A 15359-nucleotide genomic window follows, 5' to 3' on the forward strand; every position below is an offset into this window, starting at 1 on the left:
TAAGAGAAAATTTTTGATCAGTTTCTTATTTTATCATGTACTTTAAATACTTGACTTATCATGTGTCCCACTCATTACAAGGTATTTGGCAATGCAGCACCTTCAATATAGAGAAACCTATGATTATAAATGAAAATTATTTACAAAATATAAATTAGTTTTTTAATGGAATATAATATTTGACCTAAAACTCAGAACATCAAGTTCACATTCAGATCAAAATTAAAACTCCTCCTTAGTTAAATCTGAGCTGATTAACTCTCAGTATGCAGAATAATTAATTTCAGGATTAGTTGTGACCCCACTAACATTCAGAACCACTTCTCTTTTTTTCTTCAAGACTTTTCATACTTTATTCCACATCTCTTTACTCTGTGATGTATCGTTTTGCACTTGATCATATAAAAATTCTGCATAAAAATATTTCAAATATATTTCTCTTGTTAATCTAAATGACAGATTATCTTTTATACAGTCAAGGAAGACTACAGGATCAAAAGCTCTTGACAGCTATAGAAAATAAACCATGGATAAATAAAAAAACTTTTAGGTTAGCAAGACATGCTAATTTATATCCCTCAACTACTCACATTAAAGTTCAGTTTGAGCAGAAAAACTAATAACCACCTCAACTATTAAAAGACCATTTTTTAAAATAAATGCATAGAATGTTTAAAACATCTGGAGTCGATATAAAATGTACATGAATTCTGCCAAATTTACCCTACACTCTCCTGTCACTTGAAGCACTGCCTGGAATGACCCATATGACATAAATTTCTTGTTACCTGTGAGAAATTACTTCTTTCCCCAGACAGATTTAGCTTCTTGATCAGCCAACTAGTAATAGAACATTAATGAAGTAAAGCAGGATAAAACTGATAAGCACTGCATTAATTTCAAAGCAACACCTATGAGCAGTGATTTTTTGGGAGAGCAAAAGATTTCATTGGTTATATTTTCCATTTGAGAAATCTGAAGGAGAAAAATGCTGAATTACTGAATTGAACCTTGTTGCAGAGCCCAGCCAGTAACAAAACAAGGGAAGTGGCAGCTTGCTTCAAGCTGGTTACAGAACTCTACTGTTACCCACAAGATTTTTGTCATTAAAAAAGATTGAGGAACTCCACTGCACAAGGGAAAAATACCTAATCAAAGATAATTTCCAGTGAAGTTACCTATTTTCTGCGTACAGATTTCATCAGAGATATTTTAAACTACCGAGAGAGAGGTAAAAGGAATAACCCCACAGACTGAATGACTGGAGAAAAAAGACATTACTAATGTAACAAAGAACAGCATTTACACATGTCCTTTATAGAAGATCAGTATTATAAGGAAATTTATCTACATAACCCTATTAAAATCATATAAAAAATGAAAACCCACCATACTTAAGCAGGTAAGAAAAATGAAGTTATGTTTTAAGATGTCTTTGCAATGGTATGCACCTTCCTTGCCAGCACCATTTATGTCAGTTGAGGTCTGAGCCAAGAAATGTGCTAAGTTAAACTTAAAGATTTGAAGATGCATCTGTATGTCTGAAAGATAATTTACTTTTTTCAAGCTCAGTTAACCTTTCAGTAGTTTGCTGATACATGAAGTTCACCATGAAAGCAAGGAAAAGTTTGTCTTTTCAAGCTGCCAAGAGAAGCTGTCTCATACTGAGTTCTCCCTTTTTTCCAACCCTCTCTGGGCCAGAGACTTGACTCCACACATGATGGATAGGTCACTTGCTGGGAATACAAGAAACACAAGTTCAAAGTCTCTTGCAATCAGGTAGACAATATAAACCCTCACCTCCTACCACAGAAGGAAATTACTCAGTTGTTGGGTTACTGGTAATCCAGTGTGGACTAAACCTTGTGGGTATGGCTTTTTCAGTGGTGAAAAGGTTTCTTTTGGCTTTCTCTTTTTTTCTGTTATGGAACAAAAGCAGCAGTCGAACCTCAATTTTTTTGTAAAATGGAATTATTGCATGCTAGTCATTCCTCAGTAGTATAATCTCCATCTATTTAGTCTTCTTTATTCAGAGTGTTTGTGCTCATCTTCCTCCTACTCCCATGGTGGCACTGAACCGCTGGTCCCAGATTTCTTCTGATCACTTTTGATTTCCTTCTGACACTTTTGATTTCTCTGGCTCATGTACCTGAAATGACCAGAGGTAAGTGAAAACAGCCAATATATGGCAGTCTTCTGGTGCTTCTTGTTCACTGCCAGAGAACACACTCTCAAGTCTCACCCACCACTGAAAAAGAAACAGGGCAAAACAACAGACAAACCATCCAGACCTTATCCCTCCATCCTCATATGTGTCACAGGTGGCCACAGCACATGGGCAGAACCTGACCCAAAGAACCACCACAAAGGATGTAACTGGTGGGAGGCAACAGGGGAGAGAGAGACTGTGGGAATAGACGTGGAGACACAAAGGCAAAGGACTAGGGCATCTCCAGAACCCAGCAGTGCACAGATTTTGTTATACCTTCCATACTTCAAGCAGACCTCTAACCTCACTAACTCCTACAATTTCCTGTACCTGTAGCCATTTTTGCAATATTTTTGTTTAAAATATTGATCCTACTGCTTTAGTCAGCAATCACTTTCATTGCTTTCTTTCTCCACTTTAGGTGCAGATGGCTGTCTATGAAAAGTTACTCTTCATACGCTTACAAACACAGAGCCTGGGTGATTCAGACAATATCTGTTCTGCTTCCACTTAGGAGTCTGGCAAATGAAGGACACAAAATAAAATATTTTTTTTAAAAATGGTGCCTAAATTTAAGAATAAAATCCATGTCTAAGCACTTAAGCACTTAAATATGTGGTCTGATTTAAAAAAAAAATTGGAATCAAGAAAGTGCCAGCAAGGCCAGCTGGGAGGTGATGACTTGGAGAATTCCATCTCTAATTTTGTTGTCTAAATAAGAATCCAGGAATAGGGCCCAGGATCTCATTTTGAACAAAATATTTGTATGAATGCTGCCTAGAGCTGGAAGGAATAAATTGGATCACTGATCTCCTCTGCACTGGGAAATCACTAGATTTTTTTTTAAAGCACTGCTCATGTTATTGGGCATTCAGAAGATTGAATATGATGGTTGGGCATTGAAAAGACACAGGAAGGTCTGTTCTCATCCCCAACACAAATGTTGGAGCAGGGTACCAGACCCTACTGCCTTGGCATAGAAGGCTCAGGTGGTAACAACCCAGAACCAGTGCAAGACACTGCTCCTTGCACTGACTACCGCCACCCACCAGCCTGTCTGGCTCACAGCCCCAAAATTCACTGTTATGTATTCAGCTGAAGCACCAAACTTCCTCTTTCTTCAGCAAACTTCACACAAAAAAAAGTTCTAAAGAAAAATCAGATGTCTCTTGTTAGGCTTCTCCATCCAGTTCCAATGATGGTATCATGTATTGATTTGCTCTCAAATAACCACATCTACATCTCCACTGAGAAGATGGTTTGTATGTGGAAAGGCCTTGATTTTCTTTTAAACTACTCTAATAGTTGTAGCTGTTTCTTTCCTATGGCTATCAGGCTCAGAATTACCTGAATATGGGAGCTTCCCAAGAGGAGCAAATTTTCTGTATTAGCAAAGGCTCCTTTCTAAGTCTGGGTGGTGCCTACACTTAACTAAATCAAATTTTACTTAAAAGCTTATTAGAGCTTTTGGCTCTATATAGATATCACATTTCTGGGAAGTTTTGATCAAAAAGCTTGGCATGACTACAATTACAATATTGTTACAAGGCACTAAATGGTATTGATATGTTTAAAACAGAAATTCTGTGTTCATTTTATATACAATTTATCTCAATTGCATAAATACCAGGGTATTTATAGATTTATCAGAGTTTGCATCCTCTCCTTGAATCTTTCAAACATTCAAGCTTACAATAAAGCCTAATAATGGCCAAGCAACCCAAAGAATAATCATTTAATTAACAAAAGGAGTAACAACACTGATTTCAGAATTGAACAGACAGCAGCTATTGACTTTTAATAGATTTATAATAAATGTTTATGGTTTTCATTCTTGATTCTAACTTAAACAGAGTAAACTGCAACAGCTGTCCAGGGAAAGAGATACAGTTCTACTGGGTAGTTTTTTTACTGCTGCCCACCTCGTGATCTATCCACATTTACACAGTTTTCCATGTTTAAACTGAAACAAACATTCTCAGATGGGCAGTGACAGCTATGAGTGTCGTATCTGTATTTAATGGAATAAAAAACACAAACCAACTTGTCAGACACACCATGGTGTCAAGCTCAATTACCTAAATAAACAGAGGCAATGGTTAATTTTACTTGCTGTTCACTTTTTTGAAACTGCTTCACTGTTGATTTTTGCAGTCTCTTCCTGGGAGGATTACATCTGCCTGGTTTAAAGTTTCACTTCCAAACATCATGTCCAAAACCTAAAAGCTTGCTACAGAAAAAAAGTATAAATTTGGGAAAAGAGCCTTCCTTCTCTGGGGAAAATTAGCCTGGATCCTAAGAGGAATGTTATTTAAGCAAGCTCCATCTATGAGACAAGAAGTGCAAACAGGTTGTGGCCTGGCATAATGGAAGCCCACCAGAAACTCGCCATGTGAGCAGTCACTGTAAATGTGTCTTTCTCCACTGCCTTGAGGGAGATGCTCACATGTCATGAGGAATCATAACATCAAGTTTACATTGAAAGCAGTTAAAATACACAGGGATGATGAGGGAAACATTTTTGCATCACAATTTTTTTTTTAAACACAACCTAGCACCTATCATTATTTTGGCAATACAAAAGTGCAGCAGATGTTGTCACCTTCCACGGGGCAGAGAGCTAGTGGACCTCTGCTCACTCACTCAAGCTGAAAAGGCAGCTCGTCCTCCCTCCAGCCATCCCTTTGACTTGGATAAAGAGCGAGCCTCCCAGCTGGAATGGTTTTCCTGAAGTGATTCACCCCATGCTGTTTCACACACACACACACACACAAAGGCCCAGTGACTGAGACCCAAACTGCAGTCACCATGTCACTGTAACAGATCTCCCCACTTCCAGGTCATTCAGCACAGCTCACATCCAACCTCAGGCACTCTTTTGTCAGGCACCCACAAAGGGTTTGAGCAGACTCAGTCCAAAGCAAAACCCTACACACTGACCTTTAGGGAGGCACTGGTCACTCAGTGCACTGAAGCCAACAGTGCACAAAACCTTCACAGAGCCAGGATCACTCCAGCAACTGATCCCTTGCCTCTACGCCAGTCCCAAATCAAAAACAGATCTTCTGCAAGATTCTCCAGCTGTGGAGATGCCAAGGGGAGAAAAGCAAAGCAGAGGACAGAACAGTCCTTAGTAGAAGCAAGATCCTGTGGGGAGACTCGGGGACTCATGGCAAATGCAGCCCTAGTGAGCTGGGCAGAGCTCAGGTGCTGTGCTGGGTCTGTGAGCACATGGCCCTGGGCTGGGCCAGGCCAGGCTCATTTAGTCCTTTTCACCACGACTGCTCAGCTCTGGGATCCTGAGTGCAAGTGAATGGCACGCTCTTAGCAACATGCCAGTGGAAACTACTATGGCATTGGGTTGAACAGGCCGTGTGCTTCTCCAGCCTTCCCTCCTGATAAGCACTGAAAGGATTGCACTGCTTAGTACAGGGGACTTCCTCATCACAAGGCAAAATAAATTCACCTATGAAATGCACTGATGAAAGTTTTTCATTTCACATCCAGCAGCTGAAAAACAACTTTACCAGGTGATATTGGTGGGGTTGATTTCTATTTGTCTTTGGGGTTTTTTTCTGGGTTTTTTGTGTGGTGGCTTTATTCTGTTTGTTTGGTTCAGCTTTTTGGTTTTTCTTTTATGGCTGGTTGGGTTTTTGTTGTTTTGGTGTGGGGCTGGTGTTTTTTTCTGTTTTTTGGGGGGCAGGGATTGGGTTTTGTTGATGGGGGTTTATTTTCAGTTTATTTTCAGTTTAAGAGGCAGACCCATTTATTCCTGATAACTACTCTCTGGGTAGACTCAAGTAGTCTGTTGTACTACTGCAGACAGTAGTACAGTGGACTACTTGCTGTAGTTAAGCAATACTCCTGACATTCTATTCATACACTGAACAAGTACTAAGCAATATTTTGAGAAATACTAAGCTGCATTAATTTTACAGACAAAACCACAGTCAAAACCTGTATTAATGCCACTCTACTCTGACACCAACTTGAAGGAGGGTGAGTGTATTCCTTTCCTGCACAGAGATATGTGCACATCACATAGCACTGCTGCACTGGAATCTCTGTGGTTTAGATTATATAGAGTTTTCAGTTTAGAGCTGAATATATAGAAGCTCTTAAATTACAAGAATTATTATTGCAAACCTGACTGCAGCTACAGTTAGTGTTCTTGGAAGATGAGAGTGCAAGTAACAAGAAGCTAACAAATTCATGCCAGTAAGTCAAGTTTAATTTGCTTTCCTTTTCCCCTCCCTTCTAAAGCTGGCTGAAACACAAGTTCCACTGTAAATGCAGTGACTAGCAAACATGGATGCCATTACAAATACAGCACTGCCAAGAGGAAGTGCTCCGTTGACTAATAACAGTTTCCAATAGCAACTGCAAGACATTCTGGGCACTGAACTGAAGAGATTTAGGGATATGTTCTAAACAAGATGTGCTTTTTGCAACTACATAATATGAATTGTATAACATTGGACAAACGGTTTTGAAGAAGTTACCAATAACTTGTATCACAAAGGCAGAACTGGAGGTTTTGGTGGCTCTTCAATGACTTCTACCTCATCAGGTAACACTGAGCTCTCCCTCTGAAGCCTATTACCAAAGCATGGTTGAGAAAATAAAGACACAGCCATTGTTACTCAGCCTGGCATTGCAAAGGTCCCAAGCTGTCACTGTCAACTGAAACAATATGAAAACATGGCCTTTTATTTTGGAAAGAGGCTGAATGCTTGATAATATTTTTGTGTAGCATTTGTCACTGTCAGAGCACAATACAGAACTTAATGAAGTTCATTTGTTAATTAAGTAACCCATTCTCTGAAAACCTATTCTTTAATGCAACACAGTATCCGTAACATTACAAAATCATTTACTAGAACTGGAAAATTACTTTTTCAAAGATCATATTATATGACAGCTTCTCTTCTCAGCAAGCACTTTCTTGCTGAGAGTGCAGGGCATTTCAAGCAGTTACTTCCCCTGCAGAGGATTTTTAAACTTTATTTTTAAATTTCAATATGAAAAATACTCTCAATTTCCATTGCTGCAATTGAATAGTTCTGTTTGAGACTGCTCATGCATTTTCATTGGAGTAATTTATTTAACCTTTGAAGAAAACACAAATTTGTCAGAAATATTTGCAAGGTTGACTTGTAAGCTCTACTATGTGGAAATCTTGCCAAAACACGGGCACAAATCAGAGTGCTAAATAGCAATTTCAAAGAGATGCTAAACAGTAATGAAAATGAGAAGGTGCTAAGCAGCCAAATGACATGAAAATTGTCATCAAATAACTGAAAACAAGAAACAGAACAAATTTCCTTACAGAGAAACTGATATACTAAATACCCAAGTCTGACATTGCTGTATTAAAAGCTGCCTCTGAACAAAGCTTTATATACAGCATATTTCAGCAGGAGGTGCCTGCTACACAAAAATACTGCACTGCTCAATTTTAATAGATTGGAGGTAAAATGTTATATACTAAGTATTGGAGGTAAAATGTTATACAGTAAGTAATTTTAATCTTCAGTACAACTTCCCACTATTTTTAATTTCAAAATGCAACGAAGTTACATGAGGTGTAGGCACAACAGAAAAAAATACTAATGAAGGCTTAAAACTCTAGATGGCACACTCATACAATCAAAGACTATGACAGAAATACACAGGACCAAGTATGATATGTTTTCACTATGATCCACCCAAAGCATATACAATCTAGCCACACATACTGTTCCAAGGCCAGTTTGGAATTATTATTATAAAAGGATGTGCACTATTCCCCCAAGTTGGAACTGGATGATTTAATATAACACTATGCAGTATATGCAGTTTTGTATTTAAACAGTAGTGAATTAAGCTATTTTATGATTCCACATACAATTAATTCTCATGGCATGGCATCCATTCTGTCACACTCCAACCTACTTCATGGATTAGAGTCAGATCCTACATGCTTCTTGAAGGCCCAGTCTCAAGCAAAAACTAGCTCAGTTATACAAACTTAGAAGCTTTGAAGGAATTTTTTGTTGCTGGTTTGTTTTTAAGAAGGATCTCAGCTGTGTTTTATTACATCAAGTCCAAGGATCATAGGGTTTAATACACAGACTTTAACTTGTCCATCTATATAGATTAGGCAATATAAAATCTGAAAGTTCAATCATCTTGGATGGTTGTAGCAGCCATGAAAACAACATTGCAGTACTGGTACTAGAATTTGCCAAGGGTACGCTGATGCTGTTATGCAATCCTACTGAAGCTGCAGGAAATGAAATGATGGCTGCACTACTGAATTGCCACACTGCACATCTGAACAACATCCAGAACGATCAGAGGTGCAAAATGCTTGAATGAGGGTGTTTGACTCATTGTCTGAGCAAATAAAGAAGTGCCTGAAGACAAGCAGAACAGAGTTTTACAGTGTGCTAGATGCTGCACGCTGGTGGTGTAACAAGCACTATCTCTCAGTAAGTGCAAGGCAGCTGAGCAAGCTCTCCTGTCACCCCTTCAGTGCAGTACCCCCTGCTCCATGTGGAGAGGCCACAGCACCACAGCAGGGGTGCCCATACCAGGGACACAGAACAGCAGAGACCAGCACAGGGCCCCACATGAAATTCCCCATGTGGAACACATGTACAAAAAAGGACACACAGACGGAAGAAAAAAAGGGAATATGCATACACCAATTAGAGAATTATGTGGACATGGAAGCATTTACCCACAAAGCCACAGAGAAAAATGTCTGTGCCCTTAAGCCAGTACAACAGCACTTCTGAAGCAAAGTCCACGAGTACGTTTTCACCATTTCTACAGTACTAGATATGAACTCATTAAGAAAACACTTAAACTTTCTTCTCTAATAATGTGTACTCATAATCACTCCTGGATGTATTTTTCAGAAAGTACCCTGGAAGCATGTTTTTACTCTTAAATGTGCAAATAAGAAAAATATTTACCATATGTTATTAATCTACATATATAAATTTAAGTCACTGTATTTTCTTAATCATTTAACAAGTTTATTTCTACAAATTATGGCTTAGAAGCAGGTACTGTACATACAAAAATCTGAGGATACTGATGTGCAGCACGTCATTTCTTCGTGTTGTTTATGTGGATAAGTTATTCATTTCAGTGGGTATTCATCACATTTCTTATAGCAGCAATAAATAGGCATTTTACTTTTCATAAAATGTTATTTTATATAGCACGTAATCAATACAAAATTAACTTTTAACAGCACTAGAGTAACATAACCCACAGGTCATTATAGGTTAGTGTGGTATTGGAAAATTTCATATTAGATCTCTGTGCCAAGCTAAGACTGAGTGATTTGCAGAGTCTCCAACATATCTTCCACTGCCTTCAAAGAGTATTTAGTTTCTTTCTTACTACGACCTGCAAACTAAACAGAAAAGAAAGGATTGTTATTTGTCATATATATGAAATTCTATGTCTAAATCCTGTGAAAGTAACAGTTCTACACACCAAATACCAATAATTAACTCTATTTACTAAAAACTTAAAAGCACAAAACTAAACCTCAGAATTTTTACCAGAATACAAGCTATATTACCTTCTTCTATGAAGTAAAGAAAAAATACTTTCTGTTAAAGTAAGACAGAAAAAAAATCTACTTATCAAAATTTACTATAAAATAATCCGAACAACATATAATCATATTTTATGGTTCAGAGTAACCATGGTGGATGACATTGTACTTGACTACTATCAAAACACCAGTTTCAGAGAACGTTTGAAATTAAGTCTGTCTTGATAAGGAAGAAAGATACAGCTTAACAAACACTACTAGTGGCTTTAAAAAGGAAGAGCTAGAAGGAGAGGAAATGCTGACCACCCCATGTTGAACTCAAAAGGGTTTTTCTAAGGATACTGACAATTGCCATCACTCATAAGCCATATCTAACAAAGGAAATTCATTGACCAGGTTGGTCTTTAGTCAAATGAAACTCCTAACCATTTTTAATACACCTCCACTAAAAAGTTTTGTATTTCAGATTGGGAGGGGTAGTAAAGAAATTACAGAAACTAACTAAAACTTGCTTTTAGTAAAACAACCGATCCTCTACTTAAATGGTAACATCTAAACACTCAATAAATTTTCAATTTGAAGTTTTTTATTTTAAATACCACTGGTGTCTTGCATAGCTAGTCCTTGATTTATAATGTGTCCCTTCTCCCTTATAATTAACTTAATTTAGCAAACTCTTCATGACCTGTTAAGAAAGATTAAGTCATCAAACTCAGGTAATATCACACCAGCAACAAGCTGCAGGACCTGTTAACCTGCTTTTGACCCCTAGGCTACAATCTAGCATTGCAACTCCCAATCAGCATTGAGTTTTTTTTTTAAACAGTTTTGGCACAGTAAATAATAAGCTATCTCAAATCAAAGTTAGGAGAAATTTTGTTACTGTAACAACACTTTACAGCTTAAAGATGTACTGAAAACACTCTATTTTCATGTTTTATATTTCCAGGTCATTCACTGGTGTACCAGGTTTTGATTCTAGTAGCATATATAAACCCATTCTTCAGGGTGTGCAGTTTCCAAAGTGACATGCAATAGTCAACTTCAGAGGAAAATCCAAGATACTCCAAGGTGAAAGCAGCAACTTATGCTTTTATCTGATTGAATAAAATACCCTTTCTTTGTCCACATTAAAGAGACACTTGAAAATTCCAAATCCTTTCACAACAATAAGTAAGTTTAAAAAAAAAAGTCAAAAGTTTAAAGTGAAAAATTGTTTCAAACTCAAAGCATTCAGAAATTTCAATAAAAAGCACAGAAGCCTAAATATACCGCAGCTAAAAAGCACTTGGCAAGACATGCAGAAAGCATGCAGAGAAAAGCTTCAAAATAAAGAAATATTTTACTTATTCTTGACATGGACACTGGAAACAAAATTGACATATGACATTGGTTTAAAAAAATGCTACTTGGTAATTTCAAGAGCAGTTGCCTTCATGATACTGACATGTAGTTTAAACTGAACAAATAAAACCAAACTTTACGTCATAACAACCAGAAGCACACTTGGAAATGTAATCACTTCAAATTTGCCCTGACGAACAATTATTTTGTCTATTCAGCCATTACACAGCAATTTGACTGATTGAGCTGGAATCCATTTCTTAAATCATGACTTAATTTTCTCTTTCCCAAATGGTTAGTAACAAAATCACCTCTCTCCAGCCATAAATAACATGTAGATTGCTAACACAGAAGAGTTTAGCAATGTACCCAAGAAGCATGTATCTGGAAAATTACTGTGAGTAGGATCACATTAAAGATTTTTGTGAGCATTAATCAAACTTGCCTGCCTCTGCTGAAATGCTTCTACCAGAGGACATGCTAAACCAATTACCTAATTGAAGAGCATCAGGTAGCCTTATTTTGTTTTGGTGTTAAAGTAACTGTGACTCATGTCCTCAGTTAGAACAGACAGAAGTTCTTCTCAGGGTCTGCACACATGGAATGATCCAGTTTCCCAGTCGTAAGGCAAAAGTTAAGCTTATAATAATAATAATAAACTTAAAACAAATTCTTTGAATAAGGAGTACTTCGCTAGCTTCTGAAATAAAAGATTAAAATTAAATTTTATTTGGGTCTTTTTTCCACCCAGTCAATTACATTTAAGAAGCCTGGAGCATAATGACTTTTTTTTTTCAGAGGATGTGTTAGCGGCCAGGAATTCCAACTCCATACAGCAGCCCTAGTTACAAAACCTTTCTGTCTTCCTGAAGAAGTTTACATTTCTCCTAGATTAGACACAGATGAGAAGTACTAATCAGCATGGATGGTTACATATTTAACATCAAATTAAGTATATTAACTAGCTGGAGGGTCAAATATCTGTGCATTTCAGACAATTTTTTAAATATTCTTTATCACCATGTTTTCCTGTAAAGACGGTGCTGCACAGTCTAACCAACACTGGGGAAGTAAGGTTTTCTTTCTATACTCAAACACTGCTTTCTTTAAATGGCAACAAACTAAGAAGTTCCTCTGATTTCCTAGAGGAATGCACATGAAAAACAAAAACCAAGTCCTAAAGCATACTGCTTGAATGACAGAATAAATTGAAAGAAGGGGACCAGTAAAAATATTTCAAGTAAATTGCATATAAAGTAAAATTTTAAATAATTAAATAATTAAAAAGCAACTATAGCCAGTCATTTGAAAAAATAAAGGCAGTTCTCCAAAATTACTGAGCAAACTGCTGGTAATTCAAGTTCAAATCCAAACTGGAAATGGGGAAAGACCTCACTGCAAGACAGTTGCTCAAAACTAACTTTTTGCATTAATAATTTGGAATTTAAAGTCACAAATTCAAATAATTTGTATAGATATCCAAATCAGGATTCTAAATTCATCTTGCTCTCTAGAACATGGCCACCAGAAAAATGTCATCTAGCAGTATGAGAATGTCCAGCCAATAAAACAAGTCAATGTCAAACCCAACAAGCTGTTAAGGCTCTTACTGCACTTCACAGGTGGATAATGCATGGAAAGTGGGGGGATTTATAGAGATCATATAAATATCCAGCATAAAACCTGTCTAAGGCAGGAACACTGTAAGAGTTTCCCTTGGCACTAAGTGACCAACATTTCATCCTCAGGTCCAAATGGTGACAATTTCCAACTGCTCAGCTCACCAAGGGAGCAACAAATCAGCACTGACTCACAGGGTGACTGCCCCCTACTGCATCACCTAACACCCCTGGCTGCAGCTGCTGGATGCTCTGAGTCTCTGGCACAGGGACTGGAGTAGCCAAAGCTTCTGCAGCGCTGTAACAACCCAGGGGGGTTGGCCTGGGGATATCCTGCCCAGCTGTGCTCACTGGAGCTCACTGTGGCTCTTCTGGGAAGGGGAATGGGGGTATTCACCCCATTTATTTGCCAAATCCTGGCTTGAGCTTCAGCACTTCCATTTTCTTGAGAGCTGAATTTCCCCTAAGATTCTCATCATTCACAATGTTCTTCACTTTATATCCCAAACAGCTAACAAGAGCAGCAAAGGAGGCTATGTATGTATGTATATGTGTACATATATATGTATGTGTGTGTGTGTGTGTGTGTGTGTATGTGTGTGTGTATATATGTATGTATGTATGTACGTTAGTTATGTTAACACGGCCATGGCCTGTTCTGGTAAGCTACAACCAAAAATGCTTAATGTAGGATCCAAAGCACTCCACAAAAATAGTAATAGAAATTTCAAACTAAAAGAAAACAAACAAACCAACAATCCTCCCCAAAATCCCTAAGCCCCTGCACTTAAAAATGCCCCCAGCACCACATCTCTCCCGATAAATTCGTGTTTTATCTGAGACATTATGATGATAACAGAAAGCCACAACAAGGCCAGAAAAGAAGGGAAAAACCCCCAAAAACCAAACAGGTGTGCTTATCTGGATGGGAATCAGTTAACTAGAAACTGTCACAATTCAACATCCATTATATTTAGAAACAGGAGATGCCTATTTCCAGGTCTTCTAGGCCATTCCATGGCTGTCACTGGTTTTAAATTTCCACCCTCATGCACCCTGAAAGGGACTGCTTCCCAGAAGTGCTAACAAGTTTCTACCAGTACTTTGAACTCTAGTCACAATATTTACTTAAAACATATGCAAACCCATAATCTAAGCAGTTGATTTTACTAAGATGTAAAACATGGAATACTGGTTTTCACTAAAAATTCACACATCTTTTAAAAACTGTTTTGTTCTGTCAATTATGATTCCGTGGTGTATTCCATTCTTGAACGGTTTTTTGTAAGTGGTTGCTTGTTTTGGTTGGATTTGTGTTCAGGTTTTTGGTTTTTTTTCTTTTTTTGGATTGTTTTGCTGTTTTTGTGGGGCATTTTGTTGCTGTTTTTTGGGGGTTTTTGGGTTTTGTTTGGTTTTAGTCCTGCAATACTTGAATTTTCCATCTGCACTGTGCTTACAGGAATGTCAGGTTTACTTCAAGTCAAAAGAAGCCTTGGTTATTTATGAAACATCAGACAAAGTAGTTAATTCATAAACACCTTACCATCATGAGCAGGTAAATGGTTTATTACTGAAAAGCAGAGCGATTTAGAGAGCAGAAGAGAAATAAACTTTAGGCACATATTAAAAAATGCTTCATTATGTCCCCAGGGATAAATGCTCTTCACTGTGCAGTCAGAAGCTACAGGGCCAAGTAGCAGAAATGGAAAATATCTCTAACTTGGAATATATCAAAAACACATCAGCCACAAGAAGCTGCACGCTTGGCAAGGAACTGAAATGCAATTAAATATTAAGAAAACTGCACTGTCTGTAAAAGGAAAATCTAATTTAATTCCCTAATAGATGCTGCTTGTAAAAAGGCCATTTGGTAGTATTAACTGTGAAACAGTAGCAAGAAGAAAAAAATTAAATATTGGGTTCCAATACTGAAATATTGCAGGGATTAAGAAGAGCTACATATATACAAAGTCATTGCATTTAATATCAATACATTTGCTCAACAAAAAAGTTGTGGGAAGAATTGGACAGTATGATGTTGATATCCAGGATTACTTTTATATAAACTTTGATTGGCAGATCATTAAGAATAGCTGTAAGGGAGTCAAATACACATAATATATTTGGGATACACAGACAGAAGAGCCTATGAGCTAAAACATGTTTTCACTCATAGTTATAGAAAGAAATACAGGCTTATAATACAACAAGAAATAAAAAAATTTACACATAACTTTTTGAAAAGTTGGAAACACTCCCAATGACTTCAGCAAGCTTTGATTATGGCTTACAAAATCTAAGTTTTCACAACTCAATGAGCACTTTTCTACAAAACTACACAAAAACAACTTCAGCCACAAATATTAAGGCAATTAAATATGGTTTTGAAAGGTTAGAGTAAATTCAAGGAAAACAAAAATCCTAGAATTTTCATTTGTTTTCTAGTAAAGCAGAAATGGATAACAAAGTCACTGTAAGAATTAAGATATAACAAGTTTTACCAAAATAGCTGTAGAACCAAGTCTTGAAGGTCAATATTACAGTAATGTACATTCAGTTAATGCTAGTAGGAAAAATATGTTTAAAGCTATTAAGTAAATTATAGCAATTAGTAACTGTTAAATTATTA

The 15359-nt window shown here is 37.2% G+C and overlaps 1 protein-coding gene across 1 annotated transcript in view; it reads right to left on the minus strand.

Moving 5' to 3' along the window:
* Positions 1-7745: 7745 nt before the first annotated feature.
* The window catches only part of EMC2 (ER membrane protein complex subunit 2), a 37441-nt gene continuing 29827 nt past the window's right edge, over positions 7746-15359 (minus strand). Inside the window, exon 11 of the mRNA XM_058022609.1 lies at positions 7746-9620. Within this exon, the coding sequence (XP_057878592.1) occupies positions 9534-9620 (87 nt within the window). The 3' untranslated portion in view covers positions 7746-9533. The remainder of the gene's footprint in view (positions 9621-15359) is intronic.

The sequence above is a fragment of the Melospiza georgiana genome, chromosome 1 (genome assembly GCF_028018845.1).
Source record: "Melospiza georgiana isolate bMelGeo1 chromosome 1, bMelGeo1.pri, whole genome shotgun sequence".
Lineage (NCBI taxonomy): Eukaryota > Metazoa > Chordata > Aves > Passeriformes > Passerellidae > Melospiza > Melospiza georgiana.